We start from the raw sequence: 19,566 nt of genomic DNA on the forward strand, positions 1-19,566 counted from the left end.
ATTTTTCAACTCTTGTCACATGTATAAACCAGAGTGCTTAAGGGTAATATTTTCAAAAGGCAAATGAAACAGACTATGTAATCATAAACTAAGGAGTGAAACAAATGTCATCTCTGATGTTCACTTTCTTGGATGAAAGTTGGAGCAGGCAGACAATTTAAAAGTTATTGGTTAATAAAAGAGAATGTGTAAAATGTGAGAAAGTTCACACTGCAAAAAGATTTTAATGGCAACCCTCTGAACTTACACATTTGAAGACTCAGTCTTAATTACTTTATGCATTTTGATTTCTGTATTTAAACAAAAGGAATGAAAACCAAGACAATGACATACACACTGCACAGAATATTCCACAGCATGAACAGCATGGCAGCAAATCCTAGCTCAGATTAGCTCCTTTCCAAGTCTGCATGGAGCCAGTTTTGTGCATAAGGGATCTGTCAGCAGTGGCTATGGTTTCACAGCACAACAGTTTTCAACTGCAAAGGCTGTTTTAGATTTACAGCAAAACTCTAAGTGGGTTTGGAGAGACAAGAAAGAAACCCACAAGCATTATTACTCAGCTCCCTAACTTGATAGCCATCAGCCTTTCTGTTCATGAACACCTCGTTACCCATAACAAGGTCCTCCTTAGAGATGCTTTTCACTTTGTCCATGTAATCATGTTTTCTATCATAGGATGGTTACCTCTCTATTGCAACTAAGTGGGACACCATAAATAATTCAAAAATCTGCACGTCCAACATTATCCAGCTCAGCACCTTCTCCAAGTATAAACATTAAAGGACCTTTCCTACATGAATCCACCTTTTAGCCCATTTAAGGGTCATTACATTCATCCTGTTCTCTCTGAGCTACAAGGCCAGAGCCCATTCTTTTCATAACATCCTTCTTATAGCCTGTATGAACAACAGTTATAGAAATAAGTTTAATGTTGTTTAATGTATATTCTTCTTCCTTCATGTCAATGCATCTCTGAGCTCCATTACACTGCTGGCATCCATAAAAGTTCTCATCCCGTGGGAAGTTTTACAACTCAGTTTAACATGAGGGGTCTGAACATACCAGGATGCCAGACCTGTGGGGAGGCCCTTGCTCTTCATCACACAGGACAAACAGCAACAGATTTTTCCTCCGTTCTGAAGTTTTTTTTCCTGTGCCCAAGAGCCCTGCAGCTAGTAAACCACTTGCAGAATGTATATTCTGGACTGAGGTCTTTGGCACACATCACTGTAAGAGATTTTAAGCACGTACTAATGCCAAGGCAGTGTCTTGTCCACCCCAGCCAACACACAGGAACAAGAAAGAAAGGGAAATAGATACAAACTGCAAAAAACATCCTTCACCAAAACAAGCTTTAAATTCTGAGCAAAGAGCAGAGCTTTCTCCTCAGGAGGATATAAGGCCACAAGAAAATGAAAGAGTTTATAAGAAACACTCCTTTCAAACACAGCATTGCCACAAAAGGTAACAGCAGCAGTGCACTGAAACTGCAGACTCTTGGCACAGCCCAAAGGCAGCAGCCACAGCCTTTATCTGCAGCATTCATCTCAGAGATTTTAGATTGCTTTCCCCTCTACCGCTTTTTCACACAACAATAAATGTCTTGAAGTTCTTTCCTCTACTCCTTAACGGGGAAGTTGTCCTGCAACACACCCCAATCAAATCATCATTCAGCAGATATAAACAACTGTCTTACTCAATTTAAAAAGCCAATAAAGTTAGTGTGGTTTTTAAATCTAATGTTTTCCTTTATATTATAGTAAGTGCCAAAATACTTTAATCTACAGAATCATCACAATGATACTAGACTTTTACTACACAAGCATTCCAAGCACTCATACTATAAAGTTAAAAGGCACTATACTGTAGTTAATGAATTAAAAAGACAAATCCTGCACTAACCTAAATGAAAATAAACTTGATGCTTCCCTGAAATAAATCAACAGCAGATGTGCAAACCAAGTTCTGATGTTTCTGGTGAGCTGCAGGAGCTTTTGAGAAGAGGATGCCAATTTTTGTTTCACATCAGTTGGCTGCTCTGAACAACAAATTCCTACCTCGGTTTTTGAAAGCAACACTTAAGAGATGGAGGTTCAAAGGGTGGACAGGGACATTCACCTGGTCACACCTCCAGCAGCTGTGTGTCAACTGACACAAAGTAAGAGTCAACACTTCAGCCAACATGCTGGAAATACCTTGGCCATAAATTGTCACTGAGTCTTACATTAAAAGTTCTGCTTACATTTTCATAGTCCTTCATGGTCCGAGCTCGAGTTGGTGAGACAGTGTCTTCTGCCACGTGTGGTACCACTAGACATTGAAGACAGAACAAATTCAGACAGCAGAATCTCTCTAAGTAGGGCTTCAATTTGGCAAAGGTCTACACCAATCTAAACATAACAAAACCTTTTGGGAAGGGAGAGAGGCACTGCTTGGCCCTCTGTTTACATTATATGTTAGTATCTACATTTCTTCCTGATCACAGTAAGCTCTCTATCACTTAAACTCCCAAATTCCATCACCCATTTAAATTATGATGTACACTGGAATTAGGCTATATGAGGTGCACTGTCAGGAATAAATCCTCATAGCAAGAAGTGGATGATGCACAGCGTGCAACTTCCCTAACCCTGAGCAAAATGTGAACGGGCAGCACGGCCTCACTGGATATTCCAAGTGTTTTAAATACACGCTGCGCAAAACCGCTGATCATCTTATGTAAGGCTGAGAGCCTTAATGACCACAGGCAGCGAGCACACACCAGTGACGGCAGGAGCTGCTGACGCTCCGTGGTCTTAAAAACCCTAAAATTACCTTAAAAAGCGCATCACTTAAAAGCCTTTGTTTGGCCTTTCTGCCGCAAGTTCGCGGTTTTTCCCGCAGGTTTGGAGACCAGCGCGAAGCGCAGAGCCGGGGCAGGAGTGTGCGGGCTCCGGCCGCGATCCAGCCTTACCCTGTCCGCCGGGCGGGCCGGGCTGGGGGTCCTCGCGGGAGATGTCCGGCAGCTGGAGGCCGCTGACGTCGGGGAAGAAGGAGGAGAGCGCTGAGAGCAGAACACCCGGGGGGCTCGTCCCCCGACCCCCGCCCGCGGGCCCGGCCCCGCCACACGCACCCGCGCTGCCTGAGCGCATCCCCGCCCCGCAGCTCCCTCCGTACCTGCCGTCGAACGCCAGCGGCAGCGTCAGGTCCTCCCCTGGCAGCGAATCCATGGATGGGCCACGCCGTCCCGGCGCCTTTGTGCGCGGATTTGGCGGCTTCCCTGGAATTCAAACGCCCGCAATCGCTTCCGCCATGTTTGCGTTGAGCGAGCTGAAGCCGCTGAAGCCGCCGCGGAAGCGCGCGGAGGGCGGGCACGGTGGAACTGAACGGGAGCCGCCCTGTTTGAGGAGGGCAGGCGCCATGTTGGCTGAGGGCAGAGCGGACGTGTGCTAGCCGGGCAAAGGGGGAGAGAGCGGCGCGGCGCCATCTTGAGTGAGGGAAGGAGGCCGTGGCCTGAGGTGACGGGATGGGAGCGGGGACAGGCTGATCCTCGCCACTCCCCGGGCCCTGCTCCGAAAGTATACCCATTTGGAAGAGGCTTTTGAAGGGAGGCACCAGGCCCCGGGGCTCCTGCTGAGCCTGACAGAGCCGCTGGAGCTGATGTTTATCGTGTTCCCCGCAGCGCAAAGCCGTCATTGGACTTGGCGGAAGAAATAAACACGGGTTAGTTCCACATTCTGGTCACCGCTCATCGTAACGGGCAGGGGTGAAGGCAGCTGCTGTCATCATCCGCGCAGGCGGATTTTTAATTAATCTGGGGGGGTTTTGTAAAGCAAAGTTGTAAGCGTGTCGGCTCTCCCACTTTTGGGAGGAGAAAATGCAACTACATTGGACATTTCAGAACACTGACAGCGGGAAATGCTGAACGGGATTAAATGCTGCTGTTATGGTCCGTCCTTCACGGGGCATGGCCAGGGTAACGGTGCCAGTCACAAGTGCAGCTCCAGACTCTTCCTTGCTGTGCATCCTTGCCCTCCTTTAATTAATTTAGAACCTATGTCCAGGATTGAAATGCCTCCTCGCAATATTTACATCATCACAGAGTCACAGAACTGTTCAGGCTGGAAAAGACCTCTGAGATATGGAATCCAACCTTTAACCAATCCCCACCTTGTCACCCAGCCCAGCACACTGAGTGCCACGTCCAGTCATTCCTTGGACACCTCCAAGGAGAGCGACTCCATCACCTCCCTGGGCAGCCCCTTCCAATGTCTAATCACCCATTTTGTGAGGAAACTTCTCCTGATGTCCAACCTGAACCTCCTTGATACAGCTTGAGGCTGTTCCCTATTGTCCTTTCTCTTGTTCCCCGGGAGCAGAGCCCAACACCTCCCCAGCTGCACCCTCCTGTCCGGGAGCTGTGGAGAGCCAGAAGGTCACCCCTGAGCCTCCTTTTCTCCAGACTGAGCCCCCCCAGCTCCCACAGCTGCTCCTGGTGCTCCAGACCCTTCCCCAGCTCTGTTCCCTTCCCTCGACATGCTCCAGCTCCTCAAGGTCTTTCTGGTCACAAGGCGCCCAGAACTGGACACAGCACTCGAGGTGCCTCACCTGTGCTCAGCACAGGGGACAATTACTGCCCTGGTCCTGTGGCCACACTATTGCTGGTACAAGCCAGGAGCCATTGGCCTTCTTGCCCACCTGGGCACACCTGGCTCATGTTCAGCCACTGTCAACCAGCACTTCCAGGTCCTTTTCCACTGGGCCGCCTTCCAGCCACTCTGCCCCCAGAGTGCATCGAGCATCAAGTGGTGCCTCATGCTGGAACTTGCTCTTACCATTCCCTGTAACACAAGGAAGCTCCATCCCAGCAGGACACTCACCTGGCTCACCCATGGGAGTGACCCTGTGCATTAGATTTGGTTTCCTCTTCTGGATTTGGTTTCCTCTTTGGTACCGACTCAGGTCAGGTTTCACTCACTTTCCTCTGGGCTGTCTCAAGGGGACTCTTACCTGGCCAGGAATTAGGCCACGGATAAGGGCTGACCGCAGGCCACGAATTCTGTGAGCTTATTATTCCCAGTTCTGTGAGTTTATTATTCCCAGTTGTCCTGGTGCCCTGTGAACTCCATTTCCTCCATGTACCTGCACTAGCTCACTGTTTAGATTGACACTCACCTGTCAAATGCCCCAGACTGGTGGGAGCAGCCACTGCAGCTCTGGATGTGTATGGTCGTGGTGGGCTTCCCATCCTTGCTTAATTCTTTCAGCTTCATGGGTACAATAATGTGCATGATGGAACTGCTGCAGAATCCCAAACTGCCAGGAGGTGCCAGGCACTACTCAGCACAACTAAGCTCTTAAGTCCATCTCCTGTCCAACTGGACATGCCTCATGCCTTGTGTTTGGGGTCTGATGACCCCAAGGGATGTTTAGTCCCTTCAACTCCCCCCTTAGAGACCTTGAGAGACATTGGTCACCTTATGTGACTGAAACCCTTTTGCAGTGGCCACTGGCAAACTGAAATTAAGTTCACAAAATCAGGTCTACCATATGGCACCAGGATCTGATCAGCCAGGCTGAAATGTGGTTTTTTCTCGTTTACAGAGCAGATCTTCATAAAATGACTAAGTTCACTCACTTGAAAGGATAATACCAATTTGCTCTTGTTTAAGGTTTCAGAGAGGTGTTACATATTTGATGTAGGTCTTTAAATCAGCATCCATCAGCCACAAGCACAGAGTAAATCATTCTGCACACACAGCACCTCTGTCTGCAGAGTCACAGCCCATGTCCAACACACTGTAGTCAAAAGGAAATCAGCAGGGCCCTCCTTGTGTAGTTTATTACTTCATGAAGTGGCTGTCTGATGGACAAAGATATGGATATATAGAGATACATCCCTCTCTATCTTCCCTGGAAGTGTTCAGAACTAAGCTGGATGGGGCTTGGAGCAACCTGTTCTAGTGGAGGGTGTCCCTGCCCATGGCAGGAGGTGAAACGAGATGATCTTTTAGGTCCTTTCCAACCCAAATCATTCTGTGGTCCTATGATTCTATGTATACACACAGCCAGGATGGAGATTTTCCCTGGGAAATTTTACTGCACTGCCCAATGTTTTAAAACCTGCAGTAGCACCTGCAAGGGGCAGAAAGGACTGGGAAATGTGTTGTTTAGAAGCAGTTAACAACTTGCCTTCAGATAATCTGCTTAATGTTGTTTAACCTTAAGTTTATTAGTAGCACATTTGGGGAGATTACACTAAATCCTCATCCCAGGAAGCCATGTTGGAACTTTCCTACTTCTCAAGGCAGCCTCAGATCCTTCCCACCTCAGGAAGAGAGTCCTAAAGGGAGTCTGGGAAAGAAGGACTTCTGCTGAGTGCAGTGGTAGGGCTGAGTTGAGCAAGAGCTGTGCCAGCTGCTCGTTGTGCTGTGCTGGCATAAGGAGGGCCGGTGTCGCCATCAGCTGAACACACGTCCCCCTCCTGTTCTCACTCCCTGCTCTGCGGACCTGGTTCACTCAGTTCTGCCTCCTCCTCGTACAGCTCACAGCAAGATTCTTCCTAAGTTAAGTCATACACAATCCAACTGTTCTGCTAATGCAAATTAGGTGTCAATAAACTCCCTTAAATTTCACCGGTGTGGCCATTACTTACACAGCTCTGGCTCAGTCAAACATCTGAATGAACACTTAAAACCACGTGCTCGCTCAATGTATGAAGCCTTACCTCTCCAAGTTCTTTGCTTAATAAAGGGCTGAAGAGTCAGGCACAGCTTTCACAGAAAAGAGCCTTTAGCAGTTGTGTTTGCAAAACAAATACCAGTTTCCTAACTCTGCCAAGTGAGAAGGAAATGCAAGTTTTCCACAGGCCCCTCTGCAAACACTCCCAGAACTGATGCCACAGATGTGGATTTCAGAGTATCTGTAACAAAAATGGCCTTTGAAAGACATCTGTGGTCATGAAGAAAAATCTGATACAATAGCCTCATCCCATTTCCAGCTTTGCTCTGAGGGTTTCGTTGTTAGTGACTCACATCTCTGACAAAATGTGTCCATGTGAATGATACAGAAAACAGTGGGAAAACAGTCGTTGCCTGTGGAGCTCCCAAACACGGCTGAGGGCTGGGATGGTTCATTGCAGACACAAGAGATCAGAGCGCTCATTTTTTAGCTGGATTCTCTGACACAGAATGTCAACTGTGCTTATGAATATCTATGATAGAAAACATTTTTGTGCCTTGGTTCTCATCTCACATACAGGGGCACAATGAAGGAATAATTCTCTTGGAACAAATGTTATTACTGGGATGAGATTGGATTCAATCCTTTCTGTCACTGAGAAGACTCTTGCTGAAATTCAATGAACAAAAACACAAATGCAAAAATCCAAATGACATAGATACAAATTATATACATTTATTTTTATTCATTTTAAATAACATTCTTCTGTATAAATTCTTACATATATTCAAATCATACACCTTTTTTTCTTTTTAGAAATGCATTTGTAAGCATAGCATATGCTTGGGAGACGCCGTATTTGGATGTAGAGTGAGACTGATGGGTTTCAGATGGGAGCAAGTACAACTTTTAAGGCCCACATTTTTCTTATTTTAATCCATTCCTCTGACACATAAAGAGCAGAGTCCTGTGGGAGCTCACTCTAAAACTTCACTTTAAAGAGAAAACTATTTTTATATCCTTTATTTAAAGGAGACTGCAGACTTTCTGCCACATTTACATTGCCTGTAACATTTAAGATGATGCTGCTGCACAGGAGTGGTTAACTGGCCCAGGGTACCTGAAGGATGCTGGATACACCCCCTCCTCTTTCCTAAATGCTTGCTAAGTTTGCTCAGCCTGGTCCAAGGGAATTATCACTCCAGTGGCTGACATCTTCTGACAGCTCCCCAGGGCTAGTGCTCCTCGCAGCTATTTCCAGCTACAGTGGTCCACAAGATTTGAGATCATCTCTCCTCATTAACCCAACCACTTTTCTACATGTCTGTTGCACTCGGTACTCATCAAATGCTTCCCCAAGCTGAGAGCCCTCCAGGCTGCCCTGGCCCTGCCCCACCCCAGCTCTGTGCCCTTCATCTGCTCATTCTGTCCTCTTGCCTTTACTGCTTGCCGAGCTGAAGTCACCCCAGCCAGACCAGCTGGGCCCTCACACTGCCAAGGATCGTGCCTGCAGCTCCTTTCCCACATCCACCAGCCCCCCTGCCCTGTCCCACCTCCTCTCTGCTCTGCAGCTGGTGTCCCATGCCCTGAGTGCCTTTCTCCATGACAGCCCCACCACTGCAGCTGGACAGCATTCCCAGGCAGTAAGGTGCTGCAGGTGGCCCATCAGGAACACCACGTGTACCTGTATTGCCACCTCAGCCCTGCAAGTCACAGAGATGCCCTCCCCTGGCCTCGCTGGCTGCTCAGCTGGGCCTCAAAGAAGCCCTGAGAGTCTACTTCTGATTTACCTGCCCTTACCCCAACCTCAGGACAAACCTCAGCACCTGGGAAGCCTCATGACAAGCAATGACACACGTCATGGTCCTGGTGGCCCTCAGTACCCTGGCACAAGTGTTTGAGCTCTGCTACCCCTCCACATACAATTGAACCCAAGGTGATGGAGACAGAACCAGCTCAGCTTCTTCCTCCCCTCCTGTGGTGCCAGGGGAAGCTGCACGATTGATAAGAGCACAGACGATCTGATCTCACATCACCAGAGTCAAACTGTTGAAGCTGGTTATTCTTTCCCTGCTGAGGCACTGATCTCCTTTTGTAACTGTTGTTCCTGTGTGCCAAGGCTTGGGTGGCAGGAGGTGGCTGCTGTGTCCCTCCTGAATCATTCTGCCATTTGACAAGCATGGTGCCAGTGCCACATCCTCACTGTGCTTCCTGTTCAGGAACATCCTGTGCCATCCAAATCTGGGCAGCCAGGTCCTCCCTGTCCAACCAAGCTTCCCATCACATTTACCAGGCTGTCTCCATCCCTTCAATCCAGCTGTGCAATCCACAGGCAGCAGCTGTCCTGCAGCCCGACTGCAGGGCATCCTGACTCCTCCTCTTCCCAAACACAAAGCCTTTGGGGTATTTTGGAGGTCAGAAGCAGCCCAGGTGTCAACACCTCCTGTGCTGGGGCAGGCAGGAACTAGGAGGGTTCAGCACCTGAGCCCACGCTCTGCTTGAGCAGATGGTCCTTATTTCTACAGTGAGACAAAATCCAAGCCTGTTCCTGTTACAGAGCAGCCCACAGTCATAGCAAAATTTAAGGAAGAGGTGTTTTGTGGCAGAGATGAAAAAAACTACTAAAGTATTTTAGAAACATTAAAGTGAACAACCTGTCCTTTGCTTTGCTTGTTAACATCAGTCCCAGAAGCCAACACTTCCTAAATTACCTTTCCCCACCCCATGAAGTGACCAAGTGCAAGTGTGTCGCTAGATCAGCACCTCTAAATAATTACAACTTTTAGGAAACTTTCTATTTTGCCACCACCCTGCTCTTTAAAAGTTTGATGAGTAACTCACTGATTAGCAATATCCAGATTTTCTTCTCCAGTCCCCCCCTGTTTTATAACTATAAGTAACATTGCTCTGAATGACATGAGCCAGATTTATTACCTGAAGTATGGGACCTCACCCAGGCCCACCGCAGGCAACAGGAGCTTTTCCATCAGCTTTTTTCCAACAGCTTGGGCCTATATGTGATTCCACATTCTGCCCTCACCACTTCTCTCGGTCATCCTCAATGATTTTCCTTCTGACTTGCCATGCCTCATCTTTAAATCAGGCAGCACATTTTTGAGGCAGAAATGGCATCTTTCAGCATGTGTTTGAATCACCTATTTCCCCCCCACCCCCAAGTTTCCAAAGATAAGAAAAACCACCTCACAGCACTAAAAATCAAATAAATAACCACCATGTTCTCTCTACCATTTCTCATCTGGAGAAATATCCTCTGGCTTAGAGGACACATCCACCAGTTCCTGCATCACCACTGCCCCACCATGCACAGCAACTCAGCTGCAGCTCTGAGGCTAGGCAAGAGTGAGGGGAAATATTTGTTTCTTGCCCAGTTTCCATGCAGTAATTTGATTTCCAGGGGTGGGACTAGTAGCACAGGGAGCACAGCCCCTGCCCTGAGGCACACACACTGCAGGTACCAACCCAGGAGCTCCGAGGTGTGACCTCCCTGTGCTGTGCTGCCTGTTGTTCTCTCTGCTAACAGCACACCAGTCCCACACCAAAACCAGGGGGATCTGTAAAACCTGTTCCCTGTAGGGTTTTATTCACAGTTGAATGCCCAACACCAACTTGTGCTACATTAAATTCTGAAAGCATCTGTGCACTTTTACCTTCTGAACCTTGAAGCGCAGATCTGGTCCTGCGAGCTCTTAATCTCAAAGCTGTTTCCACCCAAATCCAGCAGACCTTTGCTCTTGCCCCTCAGGAGGCCAGGGGGCTGAGCTCAGCCCTCCAGCACATCCCCCTTACCGTGTCAGCAGGGATGGCAATGGGTTCTCTCCACACGATGAGCACCCACTTGGGAGAACCTCAGCCACTGAGCCCAGGCTCCCAGTGTCTTTGTGACAGTGTATTTGCATTTTATAAAGAGACTTGAAAGCAAGGAATACATTGGTGCATCCAATTTTTGGACACCTACTCAGCCCTAGTCATGGCAACACTGGTATTCACTCAGTATTTGAAGGAATGGCAAAATTTGACAGATACAAGTAGGGAGCACTCACATTTTTTCTAAAAAAGAAGTTATTCAATGACAATGGAAGAAAAGCTTTAAGCAGTCGGTGTGTTTGCCAGAGGCCCAGCTCCAACAATATTGCCATCTCATTTACAGTATTTTAAACAATCCTCATGTTTTTTTTCTTTTTTAAACGTCACTAACCGCTGTACAATTAAAACCTAGAGGATAAAACATGACCTGGGGAGTGGGGGAGGTTGGGGAAGGGGCTCATGGTATTGTTGTTGGGGGTTTTTTGGTTGGTCAGTTGGTTGCTTGTCTTTTTTACAAATAATTACAAATACAATTCCAAGAAGATATATTACATTTTATATACAGAACACACCATTTCTATCAGGGTAGGGTATTAAGCCTGGCTTTTATTTTTACATGGCAACCCTGAGATGTCTTGTTGTCTTCCCTTGCACAGAAACTATACAAGTTCATTAACTCCTTCTAGAAAAAAATGGATTGCTATGTCTTAATAGCATCATCACCCTGTATAAATACTCAGAAAGGGAAAAGCTTAGTATCTTCCCTCACTCAAATGTTCTTGTGACTTTTTTTGCTGTTTCCCTGCTTAGTGGGAACAGATAATGGTGACTTTTTTAAGCGTGCAACTCACTCCTCTACTTGCCTTCTGGTAGCACAGTGAACAATTACTTTCCCATTTTTTTTGTCCTCCTTTTCAAACAAGTTTCTATCAGGAACTAAGATGATGCCTTTCCAAAGATCTGTTTCCTGAAATTCCACTGTTAATTCATGAGCTACTTCTCAAACTAAAAGATGAAGACACAAGTGTTGGGTTGGCTGGAAACCAAGTAGCTTCTGATTCCTCATCGGGTTCTGCTCTCTCCACCCCACCACCTTTTCATAAAAAAAAGTTTCAATTCAGCATAATCCAGTTCATAACAACAGTGAATTCTATGGATCTTTATGGAGAACAGGACACAGAATGCATTTCACCACACTACCTGAAATTCAGATGTACTACACCGTCTTCTGTTCACCTGCAAGCTACAGCACGCCCGGCACAAGAGAGTATCTGAAGAGCAAATGCCTCTCCGTGGAGCCTTGGCACGGATCCTGATACCCCTTCCACAAGCCCTGCAACTATTTGAGAAGCAAACTTTGGAATAGCTGGATGACTTCTAAGCTTTATAATTATGCATGGGAGTCGTCAGCGTGAGCTGTCCATTCGGGGCCACCTCATTCCCATCATCTTCCAGCAGCCCCGACACGTCAGCATTGGGAATGCTGTCATGGTAGCTGCTGAAACTGATGTTGTCCTCTTTGAGTTCAATGGTCCAAAAGGGAGCGTTGAGTTTTCGGTTCTGATACTCACGGTACATGTAGACAGCACCCACAAAGCCCATTAGTAGGACCACAACAATGATGATCACTGTCAAAATAATGATGTTAAACTGAGTCCATGAAACATCTGCGAGAGCAGAGGTGCTGTTGTCAGAGGAACTTACAGGAAATACTGTCTGTAGAGTTGTTGGTGACAAAGTACTGTTTAGCACTGCTGTGGAAAAGGATGTGGCCTTGGTGTCATTTGGAGCAGAAGTTGTAAACTCTGTTGGTTCTGGGCCAAGAGTGGCTTCTATAAAACAAATTTTAAAATGATCAATAAGAAATCTGCTGAGCTGAAAATCAAACACAAACATGAGATTTGACATTTATATGACAGTTATTATGGCAACTAAGGTTACACTGTTAAAACTGGTATTTTTTTCAAAGCAGTTTAGAAAATGTCTGTCCAGGGTTGTGTTTGGGGCTTTTTAATATAATTCTGTGTGCTAAGTGCCCATGGACTACTGGATTCCTCTGAAAAGTCTGGTGCTGAGGGACAGGTGCAGTAGTCAGGATTCAGGGTTCAGTACAGGAGCTCATGATGACAGCAAGTCCCAGTGCAGCTCCTGTTCAGACCAGAAAAAAAGGGCTTTACCAAGCTCAGCAAGTTTGGACTCTGTACCAACGTGTCCCTTGGTGTCTGTGTGGGCTGCACACTCAGACACAGCAACTCCAGGAGCTTAAACCCTTCATAACCAGTGCACCAGATGTAGGATTTTGTTCACAGTATTATTATTTCTGCCCTACTTGTACAAACAAGAAGATCAAAACTGAAAAAATGAACCACAAGTGCTCAGCTGTCCCAGCATTTCGCAGCAGGTTCAGTGTTTGCACCACTTTAAGTAAAAGGGCAAAATAACCTCAGTTCAGCTTTCGAATGAAGTCATGTACAAGCCACATGGAAATCCCCAGTCAGCACATCCAGAAGCAGAAGGTCACCAAATCACAACAACAAAAAAGACTGTGGATGTTCTTCAGAAGCTTTTGAACACAGCGGAGGCCGGTTGGGATCCTGGTTTGGTTTCAGCTGCTGGCATATGTGCACACAGGAAGGATCAGAACATGGGAACTACCAGACTGTGCTCTGTCTTTTCCTTGGCACTCAACAGCCAAGAACCTGCCTTGCTTCCAGCAGCCATGGGATAACTCCCTTCTCAGTTCAGGCGTCAGGTTAACCTTGAGGTCTCAGAAGTGGGATGCAAATTCATTACGCCTGCATCAAACCTGTTGAGCTACAGGCCTCAGAGAGCACCATAAATCTGGAGTATTAAGCTCACAAATGTAGCTAATAAAGCATTTCCTCACATGAATAACCTGATCTATTTTAGATTCTCAAGTCCAGGCAACAGGAACACTCCACAAGCTGAAGCCTCAATCAGCCAGAATGTTCTCTGCACCTATTGCTCCACAGGATTCTCTGCATCCTCTTTCCCACTCTCTTCCTGCCAACAGAAAAGCAACTTCATTTTAAATCCACGTACAGCTGCAGCAATTACAGCTGATGTTGCCATGCTGTATGGATCCAGCTTCCAGCTCTCCTGAACATCTACTAATTATGATTGAGGAGGAGAGTCACTTCCGAAGGACTAATTTTGCACTAAGTTGCATCTCCAGTGGCAACAGGAGCTGGAAATATTCAGCACATGTCCTGCCACAGGCCCTCAGGGGAACTCCCACAAGTTAACTTTGGGCTGTCACATTCCCAGTTCAGGCAACTGGGAAAGAAATTCCTCTGGAAGGGGCATCACACACCTAACTGAGGTTCCTGCTCAGAGTCCCCTTCCTGCAGCAGCTCCTCTGTTCTCTACAGCTCCTGCCTTAGGTTGATAAGGACACTCAGGATGCTGAATGCCAGAAGGCATTTCTCTATGGAATAACAGGCAAACTTTTGCAATAGGAAGCAACGTGACAGGAGCAAGAGGTTCCTGGAAAATCTTTGGCTTTGGGAAAAGGGCATGAGGAATTCAGTCATCCTTTCCAAATTCCTTCACCAACACTCAATCCCCAGCAACCCCTGCCAGTAGCTATAAGTAGGGAAAAAACAGAACTGAGACAATGGCTGATTCACCAGAAGGAAACAGCACTTTTCTGGGCTTTATTTGTGAGTCAGCATCAGCTCAGGGCTGGCACAGAGGCCTCGGGTGAAGACATTTCCTGGCGCTCCCAGAACGTCACAGTGAAGTGCCGGGCTCTGGCCCCGGCGCTGCTTCCAGGCCGTGACACAGCACTGCCTGTTCCACTCCCGGGGCCGTGCCAGCTCTCCAGATGTCCCAGAGCAGCTCCTTGCGAGCAGCAGCTGCTCACTCAATGGGCTGCTTTGGCAGCTTTGATGGGAGCGTCAGATCCAGCTGCTTGATTGAAGTGCCAGCTCTGCAGAGCTGCTGCTGCCTCCTGGAGTGGAGGAGCTCTGGTGAGAGCCCACACACCCATTGCTGGGGAGGCTGCAGTGCTTGGGTGGGTGGCACAGAGCCACACTGCACCAGCACTAAGTCCCTGCTGTGCCTCGCCATGGCAGCAAGAGCACCACCTGCTCTGGGGCTGAAAACCCTCACTTTGGTCCTTGGAATATCCTCTCTATCTGCCTTGAAAGCACCAGAATCCTGGTCAGGCTTAAGACAGGATGGCCCCTGTGGATACATGGGGTTGGGCTGAGCTTTGCCCAGGCTGTACAGAACCTGCTGTCTCATTTCACCTGCGACCACTGAAACAGAGCTTGGGTGATGATTTCACTCCAGAAGCCACTCAAATGCACTGGTGATTTATGAAAATCTTTACCTAAAACAATTTAATGCTCAGTAACCTCAGCATGTCAGTTTTTAGGCAATTTTTGTTTAAGGAGCTGGAAAGAAGCTGCACATCTTTTAAACTGCATAATAAAAAAGGGAAAACACAGGTGTCAGGGAAAGGGGAAAGCTCAAGGAGCATGTTCCAGCCCCCTTGAAAGGGGACAGGCTTTCCTCACATCAGGAACTGGATATAAAAATGCCATTAAAATAAAACTGAATGGTGAAAACTGCAAGTACAAGCAAAGCCATACATATGAATTTTAATGGAGCAAAGTCATGTGGATCCTTGCACAAAACCAGAGCTGTGAAGGGGGAGGTAATGGATGAGCTGATGCAAAGTGCCATTTCCAGCCCTGTTACAGCTAATGAGCATCCAACTTTGTTGTATTGATCATCTCCCTGAGCAGGGAAGGACTCTGTGATTACACACCCAGAAAGCAGCACAGGAGTGAAAACCACATTAGCTCCTGATGGAAGATCTGACTTGAATCTCTGTCCATGACAAGGGCAAATCTGTGCCCAAATACTTCCCTGAACTCTGGGTTCTTTCATCTAATATGTATGGTAATGTTTCTATGCATGGTGCTGGAGATCCACCATGAGGACCAACCTCCAGATAACCACTGAAGGAGCAACTTCAGAACCATTTTCTCTCATTCTACATTAAATACACTACAAATAGACTGGTTTTTTTCCAGCTTGTTCACTGGCAGGAAATCAGGGTGGTTACAGAGCTAACTCTAAACCATCCTTCAAAGCCAGTAGGCGCCAACGTGTTAAATGTGGTTTTCTCCTCTGCACTAGCGGCCAGATGAATCTAAACCAATGTGAACAATTAACAGCATTCCCTCTCCAACCTTTGGGCAGCTGCACAATGAGCCTTGACAGTGACTTGAGCAGCACTTTTTACCTTTCCTGGTGCAGTTGGTGCCCCCGGGGTCCCTGCTGTAGCCCTCCTCACACAGCTCACAGTGGAAGCCCGTGGTGTGGTACAGACACCCGATGCACTCTCCGCTGTCCGGCTGGCACACGCTTGGGGACAGCGCCGGGTCCACGTTGCCGTTGCACTTACACCTCACACAGATGCTGTCCGAGTTGTAGTAGCCCTTGTCACACTGGTTGCAGTTGAGGCCAGTGTACCCTGGTCTGCACCTGTCACACCTCGGGACAGTCTCGCCAGGCTCTGGAGAACACAGAAAGCAAAGCAGGGATGTGCCACAGCCTCTTGCAGAGACACCCTCGCTGTGGGATTTGTTCTGTGGGGTTTGTTCTATGGGACCTGACCACAAGACACCTTGACAGAAATCAGCAGCCACCAAGTATTGACCAATCTCAAATTTTGAGCTGAAAATACAACTTTTGAACTGCAGCGGTTTCTCTGTTAGTAGGGGAAAAAATGGCTTTGGGGAGTTCTGATGCCTCGTACCAGCCTCACAGAGCAAACTTGGCACGTTGCTAAGGAAATAGATTATTACTCCTGAACATTTCCACCTCAAACAGGCAATTTCAGAGAACAGGTGGAACTATATTGGGGGTGCTTGCAATCCAAAAGAACTTTTGAGCCTATACAAAGGCAGCTTGCTTGCAAAATTGATTAGGGAAATATCAAAAAAAGTCTTACATATAGTTATTGCAACTCTAACTTCTCTCAGTTACATTGGGGGAATCTCTGCATGAAGTCCCAGGGAGATGTTCAGAAGCAGACTCAGAAGTATGGAGGGCTACTGCTGAGCATCTCCTGCCCCTCACCTGGCTGCCATAAGCTCAGCAGCTTCTCTGCAAAACTTTGCAGGCTCTTCAGAGCAGACTGCAGCAACACACTGGGAGCTGGAACTAGACTTTAAGATCCCTTCCAAGCCAAACCATTTTGTGATTCTGATCACTCCCCTGCACAGCTGCTCTCCCAAGAGGCAACACAGGCACCAGGACCCATCACAGCAGGTGCTGCTTCCAGTGCCCACAAACAGGAGCTCCACAGGCTGTAGAATACCTTGCTGGGCTGACACACTCTGAGGGGCAATTTAACTGAAGAGAGCAACCTTCATTATGAGGAATTAGACCAAAACAAGAGCCTCACGTATGTGGCAGGTGCCAGTGGATGCCACGATGGAGCAGGGGCAGTGCTGGCAGCCGTGGGCAGGATGGGTGCTCCAATAGAAACCTTCCTTGCAGAGCTCACAGTGCTTCCCCTCGGTGTTTCCGTGGCAGTCCAGGCAGGTGCCTGCGGAATGGAGAGGAGAACAAGCAAACATTCAGCAGCAGGAACTAGAGCAGAACATTTGGAGCAAGAACCTATGTGGAACACACTCCATTATCAGAGCTCACAAGTGGTTTTGGATGCCCTCTGGCCAAAACATGATCCTGGCCTCTTATGACCTTCTGATCTCATCCCCTCGCTCCACACGTACACAGATAATGTGAAAAAGCAGGTAGCCCCAGCAGAGAGGCCCCACAACTCACCACTAAAAGGTCACTACAGGTAAACACAAGTCATCGGTGTTAAAATTCTCCCCAAGGAAAGCAGTTTCAGTTTGCATTTGTACCAGTGAGATGAAAACTGATGCTTCAAGTCCCCCACTCTCATGAGGGGTCCCTCACGTTTATGCCTTTGTTTTTTTTGTGTGCAGCCTCTCCCTATACATGAAAGCTGGTGGTCAGGGGTGAGGATGTGCCACTGTCCTGCTTTGGGGACAGGCAGCTCCATCCCACCAGTGTGGCTCCAGCTCCTCCACCCCAGGACAAGGCAGCAGCAGTCACTGACCTTCCCAGAAAAACAGAGCCACCTGCCCTTCCTGGGGAAGCCCCTGAATCAGAAGCTAGATGTGCCACGTCTTCACAGACACCGTATCCTTTCATACTACTGTGACCAAGAAGAAAAATCTCCTTAGTTACAAAAGCACAGCCTCTATCCAAAGCCCATCCATCACCAGGAACATGCTGTAATTCAGCTGGCTCCTCGGTGAGGTGGCAGGGAGCTGATGGAAGATTTGATTAAATCCCATGTACCAGACTGCAAAGGCAACAGCCCCTTCTATAAACAAGAGTGGCACAGAGCAGTGTGAGAGCAGACAGATTCACTGAGCTGATCCAGCAGTGTTGCTGGGGGATGGAGAAGTCTCATATCAACATCAACTACAGGAAAAAATCCTGACTGAGGTTTATGCTGACTGTTATGAAGACCACAGCAGATTTTATTATTAATATCAGAACAGTTTGGCTCCCTCACAAGCCTGACACGGCTCCTGCTCCTCAATTCCCACAGTGATGACTCCACAGCCAAGCATCCTCAGCCAGCCTGGCATGTCCTTGCAGCCAACCCTCATGCTAAGGGCAGGAAGCAAACCCAGGAAGCAGCTGATTCACCCACCCAGCAGGGCCCTGCCAGCACCCTCTGCTCAGCATCACCTCCCACACGCTGTTTGCTCTTCCCTCAGCAGCCTGTCAGGCATGAGCCAGTGGTTTTTGTGGGAGAGATGTCAGGGTTAGAGGGGGAAATTATGTGCTAGACTTGGTTTCTCCAGCTGCAAACCTGGATCAACTGTTTCAGTGGGATGGATGTCTTGGACAAGAGAAGCTAATCTGCCTAGTCACAGCAAGGCTGCCTTGGACCTTGCTCGCCAGGCACTAACAGGGGCATAAATCTGGAATCACACCTGTGTTGCCTTGGTAATTTCAGGACCAATGTCTTTCCCATCAGCAGAAATCACCCACATCCATCTCCACCAGCCCTGCAAAATGGCTGTGTTTCCTGAGTCAGCACGTTGCTCAGCCAGGCAGAGCACACACAGGCTTGCAATCAGGTATCGCTGTGGAGAGCCTTAATAATTAATAGCACTTCTCATCCTGATAATTCCCTCAGGAAGGATCAGACCTCACAGGACCCCAACTGGGAAGCACCAGCCCACCTCACTGCACAGACACACCACAGAATACAACGGTCATGGCAGAGGAAGTGCTGTTGGCTGGGGAGCTCCTGCTGCCCAAGTTATTTATTTATGCCGAGTAACTTTAAATATTCCTTCTGGACAGAGCAATGCCAAGCAGGAGCTGGCTGCAGAGCCGGCAGAGGGAGCCCAAAGTACAGCATTAATGGGAAAAAAACCTTGAAAATTTGACAAAGGCTACACAGAATTTATGTAAAGCTGAGGAGGTCACACAGAGTGCAGTCTCTAGAGCAGGTGTCCGATCTAATTTTTAATCAGCTTTGTTCTCTGTTCTGGTTTTGTTTGGTTCCCTCAGACACAGCAGCAAATAGAGCAGATGGCAGAAAATTTAAAAAGAAAATAAAAAGAAAAAAATATTTTTGTCAAATCAATAATAGGTCATGAAGCAAAATGAGGGGTTTTCATTGCAGTGCTGTGAGCAGCACTGGGCAATCCCAACAGAAAGAGCAGCCCCATCCCAGGGGCAAGGTCTGTTCTGGATTTTCTTTGATAAATCGAGAGCAGGAGGAACACTGAGGGGAAAAAAAAAAGAAGAGCAGATTATCCTCCCCCTTCACAAAACCTACACACCCAGCTCCAAATCAGCAACACAGCTGATGTGTGCACAGCTTTAGAGACAGCCTTGTATCCTTCAATACTGGTAGGACATAAGCACATACAGTTCAGTATAGGAGTGAATGGAGCAATTCATCCTCAAGGGAATGCAGTAATTCACCCACAGGGAGCGCAGATCCACTGCCCACAGATCAGGGCATTCCTCTACTGC

The 19,566-nt window shown here is 47.6% G+C and overlaps 2 protein-coding genes across 5 annotated transcripts in view; both read right to left on the reverse strand.

The window, feature by feature from the left end:
* CDK5RAP2 (CDK5 regulatory subunit associated protein 2) overlaps window positions 1-3,326 on the reverse strand; it is a 73,666-nt gene extending 70,340 nt beyond the window's left edge. For 2 of the 4 annotated variants that reach the window (XM_069031526.1, XM_069031525.1), the window contains exons 1-3: window positions 3,160-3,227; window positions 2,957-3,018; window positions 2,246-2,313 (exon numbers count right to left, since the gene is read on the reverse strand). In XM_069031526.1, coding sequence (XP_068887627.1) covers window positions 2,246-2,313; window positions 2,957-3,018; window positions 3,160-3,212 — 183 coding nt within the window. In that variant the 5' untranslated portion in view covers window positions 3,213-3,227. Of the gene's footprint in view, window positions 1-2,245; window positions 2,314-2,817; window positions 2,926-2,956; window positions 3,019-3,159 lie in introns of those variants that run through there. The other 2 variants (XM_069031527.1, XM_069031528.1) reach the window with 2 other exon arrangements.
* Window positions 3,327-7,373: 4,047 nt separating this feature from the next.
* MEGF9 (multiple EGF like domains 9) overlaps window positions 7,374-19,566 on the reverse strand; it is a 50,459-nt gene continuing 38,266 nt past the window's right edge. The window contains exons 4-6 of the mRNA XM_069031744.1: window positions 16,934-17,077; window positions 15,767-16,039; window positions 7,374-12,320 (exon numbers count right to left, since the gene is read on the reverse strand). Of these exons, the coding sequence (XP_068887845.1) occupies window positions 11,866-12,320; window positions 15,767-16,039; window positions 16,934-17,077 (872 nt within the window). The 3' untranslated portion in view covers window positions 7,374-11,865. The remainder of the gene's footprint in view (window positions 12,321-15,766; window positions 16,040-16,933; window positions 17,078-19,566) is intronic.

The sequence above is a fragment of the Aphelocoma coerulescens genome, chromosome 17 (assembly GCF_041296385.1).
Source record: "Aphelocoma coerulescens isolate FSJ_1873_10779 chromosome 17, UR_Acoe_1.0, whole genome shotgun sequence".
Lineage (NCBI taxonomy): Eukaryota > Metazoa > Chordata > Aves > Passeriformes > Corvidae > Aphelocoma > Aphelocoma coerulescens.